A 23,070-nucleotide genomic window follows, 5' to 3' on the forward strand; every position below is an offset into this window, starting at 1 on the left:
AGGTGCCTTATGATGGGGATTCAAATTAGCAAATGAACATTTGTTTTTCAAAAACCACACTTGTTACTGACATAACAGGTTTCATTAGCATATCCTTAGGTTTCTAAGCTTGCCTTTGGTTTTTACTTTTAAAAAATTATTTTAAAAATCATTTTTCCTATATTCCTTTTAAATGGAGTCACTCTATGAATAGCTCCTAGCTTTGTTTTCAAATCCACATATTAGAGCCATTATTTTTAGAAATCATTTTAGGGATGTATAAGATAGGGTTATTTGATGCAAATTTATACTATATTCCAATAATTCACAACTTTTCCATTACAAATATTATCATACCTATGAACTAATGGGATGAAGAACTTTAGACTGACTGAATGTTTTCCCACCTGATAAAGTTGTTTGAACAGTGAACATTTTAGTAAGGCAGATATTTAGACTGGGGATTTTGGGGGGTCTACATAACATAGATTATTTAATTTTGAATGAGACAGAAATGTTTGAATTGAGTCCCATGAAAGCAATACCACATTTAACTTCTTTTTCAACTCATATGTCTTCATCTAAGTGGTTTAAATCTATAGGCAATAATTAGGTATAACTCCTTGTATGCTGTTTTATTACAAGTCTCTTCTTTCCATTTTCCTTTGCTAATTACATTGCTCTCATCCATTCTAGTATCTATAATATCAGAAATATGTCAGTCTCTGAAAAATACAGTGGCTTGGATTTGCTTAACTGATCTTCTTGAAGAGACACTGGAATAATTTTATACTCTTCTAGAGTGGAAATAATTCTCTTCTAGAGTGGAAACTATTCTCTCTAGAAAACATTCAAGGAATTTGACCAATATTATAATTCTAGTTTTAACACCCTTGTTATATGTTTATTATCTTGAATTGGCAACTTCTGTGGATGCCTCCTCCATGTTTTACTTCAGAAGAATGTTTGCAGAGTTGGTTATTCAAATAAATACAAGGAGTCAATGATCTTTTCATTCCTGCATATCACTCCTTTCTTACCTAGGAAGTTCCAAGATGAATGACATCGCAGAGTATTACCAGAAGAGAATTCTGTCTGCCTGAGTGGTGTGCTTCCTGTGACAGTTCTGCTGCATTTGCAAAAGCTTGTGTAACCTTCTCAGCCAACACTCAGGGTTCTGAAAGTATAGATTATTTAAGCTCATAAGTATAAATACCTTGAGCTGAAATTTGTTATGATAGAAGATCAAATTCTCTCTCTCTCTGTCTCTCTCTCTCTTTCTGTGTGTGTGTGTGTGTGTGTGTGTGTGTGTGTATGTTTAAACAGTATGGGACAATGGAGGTATAAATATGTATCTGCAAAAGAAAGGGAACCAGTTCCAAATATTGTGTATGATCTCCATCAATCTTTCTCAGTTTAAATCCTTAGTAACTGTTGCTCTTGTCTTTCATTTCAAAATATATACTCTCATACCCTATCTTGGACATCTTAGCTCATGTAGATTAGTTGTTTTGTGCTACTTGCAAAATCTATTAACCCTTTTTCTGGTACTCCTCCCACCACCTCTTACCCTCAGAATAATATCAGTTTTGAAGTAGGGCCTGACTTTGGACTGGTTACTTAACCTAGCTGAGCTTCATTTTCCTAATTCATAAATAAAGACCATCATATCTATAATGATGAGGATAATGCCAGCTGTTATAACAGTTCCCAAAATGTCTATGGCTTAACATAATAGAAGCTAATTTCTCACTCATCACAGTCTGATGTGAATGTTCATTATCAGGGACCTTTTTTATTGTCAGTGTCTCATTTGGAGACCCAGGGACCCAGAATTCTTCCATCCATAGCTTACTTTGCCTAAGTCTTAGGAATCCTATTCATTTAACTCACAGATGAGGAAAGGCATAATGGTGAAAGTATACTGCTTCTTATCCACTCTAGCCAGGAAATTACCTAGTTACTACTATTCTCGTTCTATAAGAACTAGTCATGTGACCACACCTTATTGTGAGGATAACAGTGGGATATGCTAGAAAATGTAATCTCTAGCTGGGCAGAGTCTTCTCAGAAACAATTCTAGCATATATAAAGAAAAGATAAAAATTTTATGGTCTAGCACCCATATCTACCCACAACATCTGCCCTATGTTTCTTTTGCAGGATTAACTACATTCACATAGATTAAACATTTGCCCAATAGGCCCCTCATAGAGCCACTAAATAAAAATCAGTACATGTGTCCTAATGTGTGGTTGCTGGAGTCAAACAAACTTGTCTGAACTCACTTCTACACTTGCTGTAAGGGAAGACACATAACCTCTCTGAGCATAAGTGTCCTTATTTATAAGGTGGTGTTAAAAAATAACACCCTTCACATAAGATTGTTGCAAGAGTTAAATCAGAATGTTTGCAAAGCACTTACCACGGTGCCCAGCATAAAGTCATTATTCTCAAATGAGAAAACTAAAAGCAAAGTGAGAATAGCTGTTCTGCACAGGATTATACAATTGGGTGCAGCAAGGATGAGAACCCAGATCTTCCGGTTTGCAGCATCATGGCATATTTTCCATTTGAATTTGTGTTTGTGGCATATATCATGAACAGTTTCATTGCAGAGTTACTTCTGAATTTAACTAAAGTAAAACTCAGGGATAGAAAAAGGGTTACCAATCTTTGAGCCTGTTTTTCACATTAGATTGGTCCTCGCCTCCTGCTAGGAATCTTGAACAAGTTTCTTGAACTTTCTTGTGTCCAAGCTTCAAAAACTTTGTCCACTAGTACAGGGTTTTTAAAACCTGATGAACCTTCTGCTTCTACTTAATCCCTCAAAGTTAGGGGGACATTAAATCTTCGTTTAATCTCTTCTGGAAAAAATTATCAATAGTATCCATTGTACTTTTTAAAGGATGCCAATTCATTAAGTTATTAGTTACAAGATTCCCCTACAAAACCTTTTTATTTCACTGTGGCCAAACTTCCAAAAGGCAGTAGAAAGAAATCCTACCACTTGGAGTATTTCCCTTCTGCCTTTAATCTTGAGCCTAAATTATTGTATTCCCAAGAAACAAGGGAAAACAACCGATTTGTCAATGAACTCTTTCCTATAGATAAGATCTACTAAGAAAGTTTTCTTGATGTGATTAGTCTATGACTTTGGAAAGAAGTATCATTGACTGCATGAGAAGTATAGGCTTGAAAACCGGAATCAATTATTAGGGATAACATCTGTTTAGGGAATGCTCATCATAAGTCATTCTTCTCATAGAGTTTAGAACAAAGCTAATATTCTTGTTGCTCTTACACAGGTACCAACAATCGGCTTTTTTTGGGTGGTGGTGGTGACATATGAAACTAAAAGTCATATGAAACTTGAGCAACTCATGGACCTCATTTCCCAAATAGCTCCTTCACTGGCCTTCTCCAGACATTGCATTCCCACATTAGTCCCACCTTTGGGAGAAAGGTTTTCAGCTTCCTTCTAAAAGTATATTTGATATGAAAAGTGTAGAGCATTGACCTCTTGTATTAATAGCTCTAATTGATGTTCACTTTGGTCAGACAGTCTCACCTGGAAAAGCTCTGCTGTTCCCTTTTGCATACACACATTCTGGCACTCACAGTGTCTTCTTGGAGACAGTTTTGCATATTTTTTAGACTATTAGGTTTTGTATCATTCATAAATGTCTTATTCTAAGTACAGGATAATTTCTATGTAGGAGACTCTGCTTCGGTAATTGGTAATTAGATAAAACTTACTGTTATCTATTATCTAAAAACTTACATTTATCAGTATTCAAAAATTGGTCTCAATGAACCTGAAATAGTATCACTCAATATTATGGATAAATATATACCATCTTAGAGTATATCTTTTAAAATTATTTGCAAACTTTCTAATATCACTCCCCTGTGCTGCATTTTAAGATTTCATTCATTTCTGGGGGGTGGGGATGGTATTTGCATGTAGAGGCAGAAGGAATAGGATACTATACATACGTCACTGTGTCTGACTATGTGCTTGGGTGTCCATAAACTCCTGTTCCTACTCGTAGTGACTGTGCCACATAAAGACAAATATAGCCAAACCAATTTGCCTCAGTTTTTCCCTTGCCACCTTTGATCTAGCTCATTATTCACTCTTGCACATAGTGATGCTCACTAAAAATAATGTTTGAATTCTCTTATTAGTGTCTTTCTTTTCTTTTTTCTATGATTCTTCCTTTCAAAACTTAATGGATCAACTAATGCTTTATTCCTTTTTTTTGTTTTGTTTTGTTTTGGTTTTAGAGACAGTCTTAAGAGCTCTGTTGTCCAGACTGGAGTGTAGTGGCGTGAACACAGCTCACTACAGCCTTTACCTCCTAGACTCAAGGGGTCTTCCTGCCTCAGCCTCCTGAGTAGCTGAGACCACAGACACGTACCACCATGCTTGGCTAATTTTTGATTTTTTGGTAGAGATGGGGATCTCACTTTTTTGCCCAGGCTGGCCTGGCTCAAGTGACCCTTCCGCCTTGGCCTCCCAAAGGCTAGATTATAGGAATGAGCTGTGGCCCCCACTGCTTACATTTATTGAAATTTGTAGGTATTTTAATCAAATTGCAGGCTGTAATTATTCTTAGTGATGACTAACTTTTATTGAATAACAATGGAAAACTTGGAATTACCCACATTCCATCTACAATAAATATTTGAGTTCAGAATTAAATCTTTCTAAGAATAAGGCAAAGAGTAATTTTACTTTTTGATTAATATAAGTTTAAATAAATAATACAAACAAATAGTTCAGGATTCAAAAGTTACAGAAAAGTATTCAGTAAAATACTTCCTTTTCACTCTGTTCCCCAGTCATTCACTTCCCCTCCCAGAAGAAAACAAATGTTATTAGTTGATCTTTTTCCTTCCAAGGATATATGTGTGTATCTCTTCTATTCATTTTTAAAATAAATTATAGTATTCTGTAGACACTATTTTGCAATTAATTTTTTCACAGTTTGTCTTAGTGTTCATTCTTTTTTTTCAGTGCTTACAAGTTGTTTGTTCTTTTAAACACTCGTGGTATTTTACTGAATGAATGTATTACAATTTATTTAACCAGTCCTCTTCTGAATATCATTTAGGTGTTTTCAGTCTTTGGCTATTACAAATAGTGCTTCAATGAAGAACCTCAGACTTATATAAATAGTTCCACAGATATGCAAGCACATATCTTCAATAAATGCCTAGGAATGGCGTTGCAGGGTCAAGAAATGATTTGCATTTATAGTTTTGATTGATTATTGGCAGATTCTCCTTAATAGTGGTTGCAAATTTATAATCCTATTAGTAATGAGGGTAAGAAGCATTGACATTATAGTACTTTCCTGTACTCTAAATTAAACAGGAGGCTATTAATTTTTTTATCATTGCTTATTTGATTGACTAAAAAAAATCTCTATTATGAAGGAGATTCAGAATATTCTTGGACTTTTATGAGCTTTTCTATTTACTTATTTTGTATTTATGGAATAATATTTGTACTTTCCTTATTGGTTTGTAAGTTTTCAGTCTTATTAGGAAAATTGGCTTATTAAATGTTAGTATGTCTTTCATATGACTTACTTTCATTTTTCAGTTGGCTGTTACGGGTTTTTGTTTATTTGCTTTGTTTATTGAGGTCTTTGCATGCAGAACTTTTTTACATTAATATAATTATATTCTCATATTTTATTTCATGGCTTTTAGTTTTAATTGCAATACTGTACAAGGCCTTTTTAATTCCAAGATCATAAAAAATACCATGTTATCTTCTATTTACTATGTGGTTTCATTTTTTTATGTTTAAATCTATGATCCATCTGGACTTTTGTTTCATGGCTAAATGTATGCTATAGATGCAGTTTCATTTGTTTTTCTCCAGGTGGCCACCTTGTTGGCTTAACATTTTCTATTGATAATCCATCTTTTCCCTACTAACTTTAAGTGCAAGCTTCATCTTATATTAAATCCCCCTTAACAAATATGCTTTTCCAATAGGCTGAAGTCTTCGTTTCCCTAACAATGCTCTCTCTACTTCTACTATCACATTTTCTCTTTTGTCTGTAGAGTTCATACCATATTAGCCAAATAAGGCAGTTCTCATCATGCAAGAACCCAGCCAGACAGAGGCTCTTATCATTTCATATTAACTTGCTAGTGGCTGCTTTCCCTTTTGTATAAGTCATAGAATCCTTATATTTTTGGAAGATGTGCAGTTCATCCCTACCTAGTGCTTTCTCTTTATCTTAGGACAGTGGTTTCTCATCTCTGGTTTGAGAGAATTACTTTAGGAGCATTCAAAAACTGCAGATGCCCTGGCACCAGAGATTGATTGATACGGGGTGAAACACTTTTTTTTAATTATTATACTTTAAGTTCTAGGGTACATGTGCACAACATGCAGGTTTGTTACATATGTATACATGTGCCATGTTGGTGTGCTGCATCCATTAACTGGTCATTTACATTAGGTATATCTCCTAATGCTATCCCTCCCCCCTCCCCCCACCCCACGACAGGCCCCAATGTGTGATGTTCCCCACCCTGTGTCCAAGTGTTCTCATTGTTCAATTCCCACCTGTGAGTGAGAATATGTGGTGTTTGGTTTTCTGTCCTTGGGATAGTTTGCTCAGAATGATGGTTTCCAGCTACATCCATGTCCCTATAAAGGACATGAACTCATCCTTTTTTATGGCTGCATAGTATTCCGTGGTGTATATGTGCCACATTTTTTTAATCCAGTCTATCATTGATGGACATTTGGGTTGGTTCCAAGTCTTTGCTATTGGTGAAAAACATTTTTTAAAGCAAATTGCTAGGTTATGGGAGTAGCAAGGGTTGAGAAAGCCTGCCTTCAAGTATAGTCTATTTTATTAAATGGTCCCACTGATAGAGGGATTTACTCTATTTTTCTGTTTTTCATAGGTTTTTCTGTATATATTTAATTCTTTCTAACAAGTCTCTTTTGCCCTAGTTCTTCCCCATGTTCTAGGAGGGGATGCTTCACAAGACTGTTATCATAATTAACATACTAGTAACATAATCTGAAAGCTTTTTCATTTAACAGATGTCTACTGAGTAACTATTGTGAATCAGATGCTGTGCTAAGTGCAGGATATTTAATGGAGAATGAAACTTTCACTTTGAAACACAAAGTGTTGGTGTTTGACAAAAGCAACATCAAACTAGTGAAACTACTATATTATAAGGCACCTCTCCAGGCCATAGATCCTATGATGTATAGAGTTGTAGAATGCATTCCTTTCCGAAAAGTCTGGGAAATCTGTAAGTCAGGGCATTAGATATATACTTACTTTGTGCTTCAGCTCCAGGGTTTGCTAAAGCTTGATATTATAAGAACTTACTTAATTCTCAAATTTGCTTTCTAATAGGTACTTCTTGGAATAATCCCATAGAATTGAATGTGCTATTTCTCTGTATGTGAAAATAAAATTCAAATCATAAATATATGACTGGAGTTTAACACATGCAAATTGTTATTTTCATTTAATAACATTGGGTTTTGTAACAGTAAGTTAAACTGAATTGTTTTTAAGGCAATATTGTTAGAGTGACAGTTGATGAGAATTATCTATTGAATAACAATGTACAAGTACTGCTTAGTAAAAATTAGTGTTAAATATTAATTTTTTAGTTGTGTAATTTTTTTGAAAATACCATAATTTTAAAGAAAGAATTTTGTTTTTTTGTTTGTTTTGAGGTGTAGTCTCACTCTGTCACCCAGGCTGGAGTGTAGTGGCATGCTCTCAGCTCACTGCAACTTCTGCCTCCCGAGTTCAAGCAATTCTCTGCCTCAGCCTCCTGAGTAGCTGGGATTGCAGGTGACCGCTACCACACACAGCTAAATTTTTTTTTTTTGTATTTTTAGTAGAGATGGGGTTTCACCATCTTGGCCAGGCTGGTCTTGAACTCCTGACCTCGTGATCCACCGGGCTTGGCCTCCCAAAGTGCTGGGATTATAGGCATGAGCCACCACACCCGGCCTAAAGAAAGAAAAATTCTTAATGACTGTATAACGATTGAAAGTCAGGTATATTTATTTTTATTGTTAAAATGCATTTAAACCTGCTTCTTATAAAACTCAGGATCTTGGCACAATGTGCAATCAGTTTTTCCTTAAAAAACATTTTGCCATTAACTTTCTATTTCAGAGCAACATCAACGAATGTCACTTAAATTTTTCCTAATATTTCTTCCTAATTTTTTACTTTTTGCTTTGAAGTGTGGAAAAGTGAATTCTCTAAAATCAAGGAGCAAATTTATCTTTTACGTTCTTGCTATGTTCTGGAATTTATTTGTGCCTGCTTTTTAAGAGACATGTTTAATATAAGTATTAAATATCTGGTTCTATTACTACTGAAAAGATGAATATCCTTCACAGTTTTCACTTTTTTAGTAGGTGGGGTTACTACGTGGCACGTAGAGCCTAAAGCCTTGCTCTTGGAATACTTTTCTCCAAGCACCAACCTGATCCACCTACACACCCATGTACCCTACTTCTTTTTTTAAACTTTTATTTTAAGTTCAGGGGTACAAATGCAGGTTTGTTACATAGGTAAATTTGTGTTGTGGGTGGTGGTTCTGCCAATTATTTCATCACCCAGGTATTAAGGCTACTACCCATTGGTTATTTTTCCTGATCTCTCTCCTCCCACTCTCCACCCTCCAAAAGACCCCTGTATGTGTTGCTCCCCTCTATGTGTCCATGTGTTCTCATCATTTAGCCTCCACTTGTAAGTGAGAACATGTGGTATTTGATTTTCTGTTCCTGTGTTACTTTGCTAAGGATGCTGACCTAAGACCTAAAGACAGAAATACCATTCTATCCTACTTCTAAAATATGTAATTATTGAAATGATATGGAATAAAATGAAGGTATTTCAACTTTAGTGTGTTGCTTCAGTTGTATTAAATTAAAAAAAAAAAAAGGTGGATGGCCAAGTGCTGCAATACATTGAAATAAAGGGATAGCTTTAAGTAGCTCTGAAAAAAAAAAAAAAAAAAAAGAACAAGAACAAGGGTATTCTACTTCTCTCTCAGGAGTGAGGTGACGGCAGCCATATTTGCTGTTCTGGAAATAGAAGGGAAAACATCCTCGGGCCTTCCTGGATTGCTCTTTCCACCACAGGTTATTGCACTTCAGTTCATTGTTCATATAGACATTTTGTGCCACCACAGAGGCAGAGGAGCTCATGGATTTTTATTTTCCCAAATCAGTCAAACTCCTTACAGTCACGTTAATATGCTTTTCTGACTGTAAAATGTCTAGTTTTCTTAAACCTGTTGACTAAGACATCTGTTGTAAAGGACTTAACTATAGATTTGTCATTGTTTCTGAATACCATGTGTATCTTAATTAATGGATCCATTTATTCATTCATTTTTGGGCCCTCACACACAAAGTTTTTGTGGCATGATATACACATTTTAACTACATATCAGAGTGTCTTCACTTGCCACTTCTTTTGATGTAGCATTGCTATACATCCTGTAACAATGTTATATCACAAGCAGGAGAAAGCAGTAAACAGAACTGAGGGAAGGAAGGATCCGGCTGTCAGTGTAAATGTAAATAGCAGCTGTCCCATTCAAACTGTTTTTAAAACTGCCACACGGTGAGAGCTTTGCATAAAATGGGACAGATCCGCAGGAATCAGGTTTTAGCACAAAATTCAAGAGGCGTGCTGCCATCCTCCTGTTTGCCCTGTTTTACCTCTCCTACTATTGTGCAAACAGTAAAGAAAAAGGATTGGATGGATGGATGGATGGATGGATACATAGACAGACACACATAGATAGATAGATAGATAGATGGATAGATAGACTGTTAAAATGTTATTTAAATATCTGTTTCAGTATGAACAATAACAATGTGCAGCTATATTAATATATGTAACTTGACTTGCTGTACAAAGATGACTGTACTGATGGTATTATCCTGTTAGTTACAAGATACTTTTGAATCCTAAGGTCCACATGAGTTTATCCTCTGGTCGGGTGCTGTAGCATTATTTGATGGGTCAAGGTTTAAAACATTTTTACTTCCAAATTTGAAACTTCTCAAATAATCTCCCTTCTATGGTTTTTCAAGCAATCGTGAGTGTCCTGTATGGCATAACAATGACTTTAAAACACACACACACACACACACACACACACACACACACACACGCCTTTGTGCCATTTCTTCTGCCAAATACTCACATATTTTCTTACCTTAAACTGTGACCCCCCCCATTAAACTAGCACTATTCAAATTAATATAGAGATCCCTTTCATTTAGTTACATCATCTCTCTATTTAAAATAGAAGAAAAAACAATGAGGTTTTCCACCACACAAATATTAAAATTGCAACTAAAGACCTGCCATTGCTCATGTGAAATATGTGTGGGGAGGGGCATGCTCAGAGTTTACAAAACATTAACCACACTAATATGTTTGCTTATTGCAATACCTTTTATATTAAACTAGACTTTTTTGCTAAGGCCTGGAACAGGAGGTCTCACCTTGTGGGAATTAAAAAAAATAGTATCTTTTGTTTTGTTTTGTTTTGTTTTGTTTGGAGACAGAGTCTTACTCTGTCACCCAGGCTGGAGTGCAGTAGTGTAATTATGGCTCACTACAGTCTTAACTTCATGTTGTCAAGCAATCCTCCGGCCTCAGACCCTCAGTGGCTAGGGACTGCAGGCATGCACCACCACATCTGACTAATTTTTAAATTTTTGTAGAGATGATGGGGTCTTTCTATGTTGCCCAGGCTGGTCTCGAACACCTGGGCGCAAGGGATTCTCCCACTTCTGCCTCCCAAAGTGCTAGCATCTTTACTAAGGATATTTTCATTGATATTAACTGTTCTGTTTTGTATATTTTGTATATCTATAGACTTTCCCTCCCTTTTCTTCATATTATCAGCTATTTCATTTTTTCCTGGTACTTGTAATATAACATCTTGTATTATATATGGTGATCATAATAACAACAAACATGAAAAGATTATAGATAATATTCATATAGGTGCAATAAAAATTATAAAGTGCTACTAAGATACTTGTTGTTGCTACTATTATTGTTATGACTATCATTTTCCTAGAGACAGGCAATCTTTGGTACTCTTTCTATTCCCCATTCTACCTAGCACTGTGCCTTGAATAAAGTAGGTGAGTAGATGCTTAGTATTAACAGATATACAGTAAAAACTTGATTTTATTTTTAACTTTTAGGTTCAGGGGTGCATGTGCAGGTTTGTAATATAGATAAACTGTGTCATGGGGGTTTGGCGTACAGATTATTTCATCACCCAGGTAATAAGCATACTACCCAATAGGTATTTTTTCTGATTCTCTCCCTCCTCCCACTTTTTACCCTCAAGTAGGTCCCAGTGTCTGTTGTTCCTCTCTTTGTGTCCATGTGTTCTCATTGTTAAGCTCCCACTTATAAGTAAGCACATGCACTATTTGGTTTTCTGTTCCTGTGGTAGTTTACTTAGGATAATGGCCTCCAGCTACTTTTGCAAAGAACATGATCTCATTCTGTTTGTGGCTGCATAGTATTCCATGGTATATATGTACTACATTTGTTTAGAAAACTTGATTTTTAAAATAAAAGTTTAGTGGACAGGTAAGATTTGCCTTGACTGAGCTTTAAAAATACCATTGTTTTCCAGATTGATTTTCATCACTTAATTTTACTTTGCTGGGAAGCCATTCTTACCCCATTTCTTAAAAATTTACTTGGGTTTAGGATTTTGTGAAAGAACAAAGTTATTCATGATTTTCCAAAGTTCTCCAACTTCCTTGAAAAGTTATATGGACACTTCGCAGGTATTTTAATAGGTCGCATGGAAAAAACATCTGAATAGTTTAGACACACTAAGAATAGGTTGTAGGTTCAGCAGCCACAAAATGACTTGTCCATGGAGCCATTTCGCTTGGGAGTCACGTGTAAAACCTGGGAAGTCAGTCTGGTCTAATGGCCAGAGCCATGAGGGGAGTCAACACTTCTGGATTGTGTTTCTGTTTTCTTCCCCTCAATTTTCCACCTATCTCTGCCTGCTAAGTCACTTCTCTGTTCCTCAATTTCCCCTCATTCTTCCTCATTACCTCCCCTCCTCCCCCCAAAGAGGTCTTTTTTCTTGAACAGTTTAAGTAGGAAAAATGATTTGTCTGACCACAGCCAGGAGTGAGGCTTGAGCAAAATGCAAGACACTACTGTTATTAAGGTTGGATGCTGGTGAGAAACTCACTTGTGTTATCTGCCAACAGGGGAGGCTTTGCACTTGGCTCGGGATTTTGGCTACACTTGTGAAACAGAGTTTCCAGCCAAAGCAGTTGGAGAACATCTTGCCAGACAACATATGGAACAGAAAGAACAGACAGCAAGAAAAAAGATGATCCTGGCGACCAAGTAAGCAGAATGGGGAAACCTCTGTGTGCTTTCATCTTCAGTTGTTTTTGTTTTTTTTTTTTCGTTTTCTTTGAAGTGAGGAAAACAGTCTAGAAGGCACCCGTTCTCTAAAACAAGGAAGGTCTCACACACCAGCAGCTAGATATATTAAACAAGGACTTTCTACCCTTTGGTGCCCAGGCAAGGTTTACAAACTGCCCTTGATTAGTGATGAGGCTGTCATTGAAACTGATGAAAGTTCTTGGAAAACTTCTCCAGAATATGCAGAAATCCCTTGGAGAAAAACATGTTTAGGAAATGTAGATCCCAGGCAAATATGCCTTTGGTTGCTATGTAATTTGGTCTAAGGCACTCATTTTGCCTTAATAAATGAGGGTAAAGATCTCAAAACACCATAAATGTTTGGAGAATGTGACAGAAGATGAGGTCACAAGTTGGTGAGAGGCACCAGGGAGACTTCTGGGACCAAGGATCACTATGAGTGCCCCCATCCTCTCTTGTGTATGAGTAAGCAAATCATCCTTGTACTGCCTCATACTATTATTGTCTTTTTTTTTTCTAAGGTATAATGTATTTCAAAGCTTCTGGAAATTGTAAAAAGCCCAATTAAAATGCAAATTAAAATAATGAGGAAAACGATGTAGACAAATTTGACAATACAATAGGAAAGGGGGAAGCTTGCATAAGATGACTTTTAAATTCCTTGACCCTTGAACGTTCATCAATAATTTGTGAGAATACTGCCATTTATTGTGTAAAAATCCAGCAGAACCACAGATAGCGCTACAGGTTACGTTCAAAAGTTTTAGAGGAAAATCCTTCTGGTAGTAACCAATTCTTGTTATCCTCTCTTTATTAAGTTATTGATACATATGGGCTGTTAAGAATCTTAAATAATTTTTAATTCTACATTAAGATTTTAGAACTGATAGTTTCAGCTGGTTAAACTGTCATTTATGAATTAATTTTTTTATTCAGGGAAAAGTATTTTGTTGTTTGTTTGTTTGTTTGAGACAGAGTCTCACTCTGTCACCCAGACTGGAGTACAGTGGCGCGATCATGGCTCACTATAGACTCACCCTCCCCAGGTTCATGTGATCCTCCCACCTCAGCCTCCCAAGTAGCTGAGACTACAGGCATGAGCCAGCACACCCTCCTAGTTTTTGTATTTTTTGTAAAGATGCATTTTTGCCATGTTGCCCAGGCTGGTCTCAAACTCCTGGGTTCAAGCAATCTGCACTCCTTGGCCTCCCAAAGGGCTAGGATTACAGGCATGAGCCACTATGCCTAGCCTTAGGGAAAACTTTTTAAGAGAAAATCTAGGGCAGAGAGTATTAAAAACATCACTTCTTAGAAACTGATAAAAAGTAATTATTTAATGCCTTTACGACATACTGGCTAAGATTTAAATTGGCTCAAAATGCATAAAACCAAAACTAAATATTCTCTTTTCTACCAGCTTCTTATGTAACACAGGTCTTTTTACAAATTTAAGGAGTATATGGGATACTTACCATCTCACAGGTTTGTCCAAGACACTTGAGTCCCTTAATTGAAGTTTACACACTTGCTGTGGCTGGCACTGTTTAGACTTAGGATTATATTTATCTATTGCTGTTCTGAAAGTACTAGATTATCTCATCTTGTCCCAAAGAGAAGAAAAGCAAAAGTTGGTGGCAGAAGGAATGGAGAAAAAGCAAAACAAGATTAAGGGGAAGGGAATAGCAGAAAGAGAGGATGAAGATCAAGAGATAGAGAAAAAATTATAAGGCAGGTATAAAAGTTGGACTTAAAATCTGGGAATAAATTTCGTGATGTGGAAGCCCCTGAAACTTGCTAGTAGAAAGACCTAAATCTGAACCTTTTGCACAGTTTGTCTTCTGGGAGTCTTTATCTCTACCGTGTACTCATTTCCTTTTCCAAATAACTTCTTGACTAAATTTTTTTTTCCAAATAATTTCAGTCATGTTTCAGTTTCTCCAAAAGGACCTGAAAGCACATATAGTTAGTTTGAATCCTTTACATTACAGTAGGAGAAAGATAAAGACTTGTTACAGATCAAGAGAATTATACAGTACTGGAATTTCAGTAATATCTCCCAGGTGTTTCCATAGCATATCATCCTAGCTGGCTGGATCATGCAGGTTTACCAACACACACATCCATGTGAATTTTACTGTCCCAAAATACAAATTTCCAAGAGAAAACACCTTCATTTTTTCTACATCAAAATGACTTGGTTGTGGTTTTATCATGCATATTCAAAGACTTTCACTCCTTAATCCAGAGAAACACTTCTTCTTGTCCTCCTTCCCCCAGGAATGGTTTTGGAAGTATTCACCACTACCATCATCGATGCAATAAATACAATTCCTATTTTCTTGGAGATTCCCATCATTCTGTTGAAGTGTGCAGTAGTCTCTGAGTACATTCAAATTGGCACTGAGATTTTGTTTTAATAGAAGTAAATGCTAGAAGAATTTGAGGGAAATAAGAGAAATGAATCCATATTTGTCAAAATTATACCGAGACATCTATTTTCGAGTAGCGTATTTGACCAGGTAGTGTTATTTTCCTCTTACCTGGGATCTAAGTAACATATATTATTTCAGGTGATATTTTGAACTTTGATTTCATAAAACATTGTGAGAACATGTAATTTTATTTTATCTGTCTGCTCAGAGCTGCACATTTGCAGACCATTAAATGTCAAGCAAGAATGAATCCACTCATTTCAATTAACTTATTTTACATAAGAGTAAATAGGCATAAACATCTGAAAATTATAATACAGCTTTATAGTTTTTTATTTTTGTTATTTATATGCATCCTATCTTCTTATTGGACTATGTGAAATAAAAATCAGAGACTCTAGTCATAGCAAACATACGTAATATAACCAGTAATCACTATAACTAGATAAACTAGGGAATGTGTAGAAATAACACCCTTTTTGTGCAACATATGAATGGACCCAACATGTGTTCTGAGAAGTTTCTAATTTTACACCAATGGTAAAGCATTGGATATTTTCATCAATTAAAATGGTAAAAGTTAATATTAAGTAGCCTATATGGATATTCATTACATCCTGGTCAGTTCACCTTTATTCATAAGACTTGGACAACATTATAGAAAATATATATGAAATCTAAAATTTATTGAATGAGAGATCTAATTGCTAATCTACATTGTCAGATTGGCCTACATATTTCTTTTTTACCTCCATGGATTACAGATTCAGTTGTCGTTAAGTATATTGCCAAGCATACGATCGTATAAAGGGCCTATTAATTAAGTGTCCTTAGTCTTCTAATGCCTCTTTATTTCCAGTGTTTTGTTGATTAAATGTTTTTGTGTAATTTAGACATTTATTTAGGTGAAAGAATAGAAACTGAAACATTTTTTGAATTCTAAAAACTAACGAGACAAAACGTGTTTATTTGGTTAATAGAAAACATTTTTAAACCTTTTGATTGAATTTAGAACTAAATATGTCTAACATTTGATCTGCATTAAGGTAAAGCAGAATAGTTAACAACTTTCAGTATTACCATACTATTAATCATTTAAAGGTGAAACATAGAATTTGGATTTCAGACATCAGCTAAAAAGTTACGTCCTTAAGGACAATGATGTAAGTGATAAAGTTAGAATGTATGAGTCACTGAAGATCATCTTGTGTTACATAATTCATAATATGACATTCTGCCTTGAGATGTAAGATTGTTTCTTTTTGTAGATTTACAAATAAAAAATTAAATAAGAAGGAAAGTAGTCATAAAATCATAATTCTGTAAGTGCCATAATGAGATGATGATGATAATTGCCTACGGGGAATCTACAGGATTGTCATCTGTTTTCAAGTCTAAGCTTGAAAGTGAGTGAGTTAAGCTGTAGAATTAAATATAAAAGGGGGAGAGTCTAATATTACTCCTGGTAGAGCCTCATGTGTGAATTATTTAGCATGAGTTAAATTTTTCCACCTCTTTAACTTTCTCTAATTTCTTCATCAATTGTATTATAACTTGCTGTATTATTCATACAGGAACAAAGTTGATTTGTCAACTTAAAAGTTTATTCCATTATCCAATTAATTCTGATATTATGCCACAATAACTAAAGCAATGTTTCAATCTTTATTTTAATGTTTTAAAATTTACTTTGATAGAAAAACTAAAAGACTGCTAAAAACAAAAGTCTAAAAACAACACCAATCTTTCTTTGTAAGAATGGATCGTAATGATGACCTACCATACAGTAATTTGGAAATGATAGCATGAGGCTCAATTTAAAATTTTAGTTAGAAATTTCCATAAACAAAGACAACAAATCTATATTAAATAACACAAAGCACAAAAGATTATGATATACTCCTCAAAATGGCACCAAATACTTAGATTAAGTTGTGTTCATTGATTAAAATATAGGCAATACACCTGAAAACAGGTATATTTCATAAAGCAACTAAGTCTCACAACAGAAAATGTGAGGAGTTCAGAAGAAACCTTCTCAATGAAAGTAGAAACACACAGTTGTTAAAAGCATGTATTCAGATGCTGTATCTCAGAGATCCAACTGGCCCTTTAGGAAGGGGATGTGAAGTACCTTATTTCACTGAAGCAGATAAGGACTTTGTTTTTCCTATCTCTGACTCTTTTTTACTTTCACCTGTGTTCTGCAAACATGAATAAGGCAATTTCTGTGAAATGACACAATATTTGAACACTAGCATTAAACCAGACCCTCATTGTTCATTTAAAATATCATAAGTGATCTTTGATGGAATTCAATAAATTTTAGATTCCTGATTAAGAAGTCGAAACCCCGTCTCTACTAAAAATACAAAAAATTAGCCGGGCGCGGTGGCGGGCGCCTGTAGTCCCAGCTACTCGGAGGCTGAGGCAGGAGAATGGCGTGAACCCGGGAGGTGGAGCTTGCAGTGAGCTGAGATTGCGCCACTGCACTCCAGCCTGGGCGACAGAGCGAGACTCCGTCTCAAAAAAAAAAAAAAAAAAAAAGAAGTCCCCACCGATTTTTAACTCAGTGATCAATTATTTGTACTTCAAGATATTTTGTCACTTTTTGGTAGTCATTTGTTAATGACACAAATGCCTTGCAGCAGAATAATGGCCGGGTTCATACTCACTTGAAATAATTTGACTCTTCTATACCTGTCTTTGTTTACATTGATAATCAAAGTCAGGGCTACATTATTACATTTTTGCAACTGTCCATTGTAAAAACAGACAAAAAACCTAATTACTGTCATATTATCCCTTGATTTACGGAGTCACCTCACTTTAGATGATGGATGTTTTTAAGCAATTCTTTGGCAATCCTTTACTTTTCAGAGACTGGACTAATTTAGTGTTTTGTCGTTAAAGTATAAAAACAAAATCTCTTTGTATAGTGTATTCTCCTTCTTTAGAATTATATCATTTGGAGTGTACATCACAAAGTCTTTATTGTTACATGGTAATACTGTAATTAAACTGAAACCAATGACCAAAAACCATAACCATTTAAAGCAAAAAAAATGCAGCAGAAAAGTTACCTTGAGGGTAATTTTTGCAAGAAATTGGCTTACATGGAACATAAATATAACCATTTTTTTGTGAGGCTAGTGAACTAAATTACTGGTGATTATCTGCTTCAAATATTAGCATATAAAGTTAGCTCATAAGAATATGAATTCTAATGCAATATTGGGAAAAAAGGATTTTCCAAAGTCTGTTTGAATCATGGCTCTGAAGTAAGACTATAACTTTAATTAAATTTGTTTACAGATATGATGTCTAAAAAAATCACATTTCAATTAAAAAGATCAGAGTGATCATTTCATATGGGGTTCCCCTTATCCTGAGGTTAATTTATGAATAGTCATCTTAAAAATGAACATTGGTCTTATCAGTGCTCATGGATTGTTATTTGTTTGAAATGTTATATGATTATCCTATAGCCGTTGAGAGCAAAGTCACCATTGTGAAACTCAACTGTATGCTATGAATGGAACTTTTGAGGTTGCTTTATGAAATGTTATCTAGACTTCTTTTAAAAGAGAGAACAAGCCTTTGGTTAAATATCATGGGATGAAATTAAAGCCCAATTTCAAAATTTCAATTTTAAATTTGATTCTTTTATTTTAGACAAATCTGTAAAGAATTCCAAGACCTCTTGAGCCAAGATAGATCACCACTGGGATCCTCCAGACCCACTCCAATTCTAGACCTTGACATCCAGAGACATTTAACACATTTCAGGTAAGACTGGTTTTCCAGTTTGCTCAAATTCTTTACTAACCCAGACTCTTGTATTCCTATCACAGTTCTATTTAGAGATACCACTTATATATTTATATGGTGACTGTCCTAGTCCTTTCAGATGGGCTGTAACAAAATACCTTAGACTGGGTAATTTATAAACAACAGAAATATATTTTTTACAGTTCTGAGGGCTGGGAAGTCTGAGATTAAGGTGCCAGCAGAATTAGTTAGATAAAGGCTTGCTCTTTGCTTCAGAGATGGCACCGTCTCCATTTTCTCCCATATGATGAAAGGGCCAAACAAGATCCCCTGGGTTCTTTTATAAGGGCACTAATCCTATTCATGAGGGTTCTGCCCTCATAAGCTAATCACCTCCTAAAGACGCTATTTAATACTATTGCATTGGAAATTAGGTTTCAATATATGAATTTGGAGTGGGGTGGAGGGGACACACATATTCAGACCATAGCAGTGATTGACTGAATTTTTTGAAATTCCAAGCTTATAAAATCAAATTGAGAGAATAACAATGCACGAAGCATTTTAGATTGGAAAATTTTATATCTTTATGCATTGTTAGGAAAACGTTACTTTATAAAACTGAACACTATTATTTCAAATAATACTTAGCACTTTTGGATGAGGGTTCTGAAATCTTTTAAATCCTTCTTTATCTTGGTGACACAATTGTTTAATGGAAAGATGCCATGACAGAAATTAACAGGATATCACTGACTGGTTTTCCAGAAGTATGTTAAAAATTTTGATGCAATTAGAAACTGCAAATGGTTCTTAAGTTAGACCACACAAGAGCATGAAATGCATTATTAGAAGCATATTTTAAATTTCATTTTCTGACGTGTTTTGGGAATGAAGAAAATATTTTTTATCTGGTTAGTTTATGCCCCAGATGGAAGGTGAGAAAGAACATGGTAATTACTCAGGTGCCTTACATTTTTAAAACTCTAGAATTTTAATGCCTACATGATAGGCATATCGTATCCTTTCTAAGTTATTATCATTTAGTTAAACAATGATAAGGAAAGACTAATACACATTAAATATTAAAATGCTTTCAATACCTGTCAAAAATTGTAAAGCTGTTGATGAGGGCACTTCCTTATATAAAATAACAAGTGTTTAATTAAATAAGTTGAAATTTAGGCTGCAACATCAGAGACAGTTAAATACAATATTCTATTTTACAATATGTCACAAGTTTCCCGAAGATGTAATAGACACACATCTCTGAAGACTCAACTTAGAATTTATCTTCCAAAAATGCACAAAATGTAGGATATATTTCACAGGACTTCTCTCCTATCACTCAACTGAGCTAGTGATAGGAAGTGTAATAAAATTGGGGGAAAATAAAATGCCCAGATGCCATGAGCAAAAGGTTTTGGAGTTAAAGCCTTTTCAAATCCTTGTATCTGTGAGCCATTATATATGTAAGCTACCCACTCATTCCAAACCTTTATTTCCTCAGCTTTGAATGGGAAAAGAACCCCTCCATTATATGGTCATAGGTGAGCTAAAATGAGACAAAGAATGTAAAGTAAGCATTCAGTAAATGATGTATCATTTACCTTCACCACCGATCCAAGTTTAAATTTGTCTCCAGCATTATATCTACACAAATATTTTTCACATTTTTGTTTGTGTGCATAATAAAAGGATTTATAATTTTTACAAAAGATCAACTCAGAACTTAATTTTCATTGAGGTTTGATTCCGGATTTAAAGAAGTGTGTTAAATTACAATTTTACTCAGAGAAGGAGCATACTATTAAAGTACAGAGAAATGAGACTGTCATATATACTAGATTATTTCCAATTACAGATGCTGAGGCCTTCATCAGATAGTAAGCCATCCTTTTTATGCTCAAAACAAAATAGAGCACCAGTCGAACATCAGCTATGGTGTGAAATAAATAGGCAAAACATTTGTTTCCTTAGCATAGGCACAACTTGCTTATTTGTCAATACATTAGTCAGTTGCCAACTTAGTGCCACAGAACTCTTTAGAGAAAACTCACTTCAAAACGTGAGCTGAGCATTTTCTTTGTGGGCTTTATATGCTCTTATTTACCTCCCCATACAGAATATGAGAACAAGCTGGTGTTACTCAGAGTGCAGCTAAATACATGGTAAATGGCTACCCTCACCCCTAGTGAAAAAGAAAGTGAGATTATATTGGAGGTATAAAACTCTCAAGATTATACATGGCTTCAGTCTCTTAATCACAATTTCATGCATAACCATATCTTAAAACTTTCTAACACTACATATTTACTTACAATAGTATCATCTATAAAATGTTTATATTATTTATATATTGAATATTTTGAATATTAGAAAGTTATGATTTCCCATTTATTATGCTTTTTAAATGTTTGCCAGAATTGTTATTTTTCTTTAATTGTAAAAATCTTCTGATTTCATAACAAAAGTAGTAGGATGATACAAATCGCATAACCAAATATTTCTTTATAGCAAATTTCCTACTATATCTTTTTCTTAAACTGTGATTAAAAATACATAACATAAAATTTGCCATCTTAACCATTTCTAACCAATTCGGTAGTGTCAAGCATATTCTCGTTGTATAATCAATCTCCACAACTTTTTTATTTTGTGAAACTGCCTCTGTACCCATTAAACAACTCCCCATCTTCTCCTCTCCCCAGCCTCTGTCAACTACCATTCTGTTTTGTGTTTCTGTGAATTTAACTACCCTAGACATCTCATATAAGAGGAATCATACAGTATTTGCCTTTTTGTAACTGGCTTATTTCACTAAGCGTAATGTCTTCCATGTTCATCCATGTCAGAGCATGTGTCAAAATTTTCTTCCTTTTAAGGATGCACAGTATTTCTCTGTGTGTGTATGTGTGTGTGTGTGTGTGTGTGTAAGTGTGTATGTGCCTATACATGCCACATTTTGTTTATTGATTCATTCATTGATGGCAATTGGGTTGCTTTCACTTCTTGACTATCATGACTAGTGCTGCTATGAACATGGGTGTGAAAATATCTCTTCAAAATCCTGCTTTCAGTTCTTTTGGATATACACCCAGAAGTGAAATTGCTGGATGATATGGAAATTTTATTTGTCATTTTTTGAGGGCCTATTCTACCATTTTCCATAGCAGCTATACCATTTTACATTTTCACAAATAATGTACAGGGTGTCTATTTCTCCGTATCTTCACCAAGTAGTAGCCATCCTAATGGGTATGGGGTGATATTTCATTGTTGATTTGCTCTTCTCTAATGATTAGTGATGTTCAACATCTTTTCATATGCTTCTTAGCCATTTCTATGTCATCTTTGAAGAAATGTTTAAGTTCTTTGCCCACTTTTTGACCAGGTTATTTTTTTTAAGCTGGAGATTTTTATGTAGTCTAGATAGTAACCTCTTCTTAGATGTACAATTTGCAAATTTTTTTCCATTCTGTACATTTCTTTATTAGTCTGTTGTGTTTTTGGTACACAGTTTTAAATTTTGATGTCGTTTGTTTATTTTTACCTTTGTTGCCTGTGCTTTTGGTGTCAAATCCAGGAAATCTTTGTCAAATACAATGCAGTAAAGCTTTCCTGTATTTTTTCTTCTAACAGTTTTACAGCTGTATGTCTTGTTTCAGTCTTTAATTCACTTTGAGTTAATTTTTATGTTGCAAGGTGAGGGTCCAACTTCATTCTATTTCATGTCTTAAATTTTATCATTTTAAACAAAAGATACATGATTGGCATTTCCAATTGAAACTTGAAGTGAAGGTTCCTGATGTAGACTGAATTTAAATATGTGTAATTTCTTTACTGCACATTTATTTTAAAAGGCATCAACAGAATATGTTAACAATAGGATAGCAAAAATCAGCTTGTGGCTTAGCCTTGAAATATACTCTGCTCTTTACAAGTATATTTCTTAAACCTGGCTTTATATCAGAATCACTCTTGAAACTGTAAAAAAAAAAAAAACTCAAGGACTGGAGGACATATTTAATATTTAAAGATTTGATTCAGTAGTTCTAGGGCTGGACTCAGGTATCTATGTTATTTTTAAAACTCTCAAGTAGATTCTGATTGTTAGGTAGGTTTAAGAACCACAGTTCTAGGATATTCTATAACTATAAGCTTTTTTTTCCTGTTTTGGGCGAAGAAAACCTCCAATTCCTTTTTAAAGTGTTACTGAGAATTCTATCAAGTTTTGTACTGTATACTAACATATTAAAAACATTCTATTGGGAGCCCGAGGTGAAAGGATCACTTGAGGCCAAGACTTCAAGACCAGGCTGTGCAACATAAAGAGACTCCATCTCTACCAAAAATTTTAAAATTAAAAATAAAAAGATTCTACATTGATGATTCTACTAATG

General features: G+C 34.8%; 1 protein-coding gene across 1 annotated transcript in view; it reads left to right on the forward strand.

Annotated features, from left to right (window-relative positions):
- The window catches only part of TFAP2D (transcription factor AP-2 delta), a 59,196-nt gene that overhangs the window by 19,261 nt on the left and 16,865 nt on the right, over nt 1-23,070 (forward strand). The window contains exons 6-7 of the mRNA XM_032141126.1: nt 12,281-12,422; nt 18,572-18,685. Coding sequence (XP_031997017.1) covers nt 12,281-12,422; nt 18,572-18,685 — 256 coding nt within the window. The remainder of the gene's footprint in view (nt 1-12,280; nt 12,423-18,571; nt 18,686-23,070) is intronic.

The sequence above is a fragment of the Hylobates moloch genome, unplaced genomic scaffold (assembly GCF_009828535.3).
Source record: "Hylobates moloch isolate HMO894 unplaced genomic scaffold, HMol_V3 SCAFFOLD_20, whole genome shotgun sequence".
Taxonomy (NCBI): domain Eukaryota; kingdom Metazoa; phylum Chordata; class Mammalia; order Primates; family Hylobatidae; genus Hylobates; species Hylobates moloch.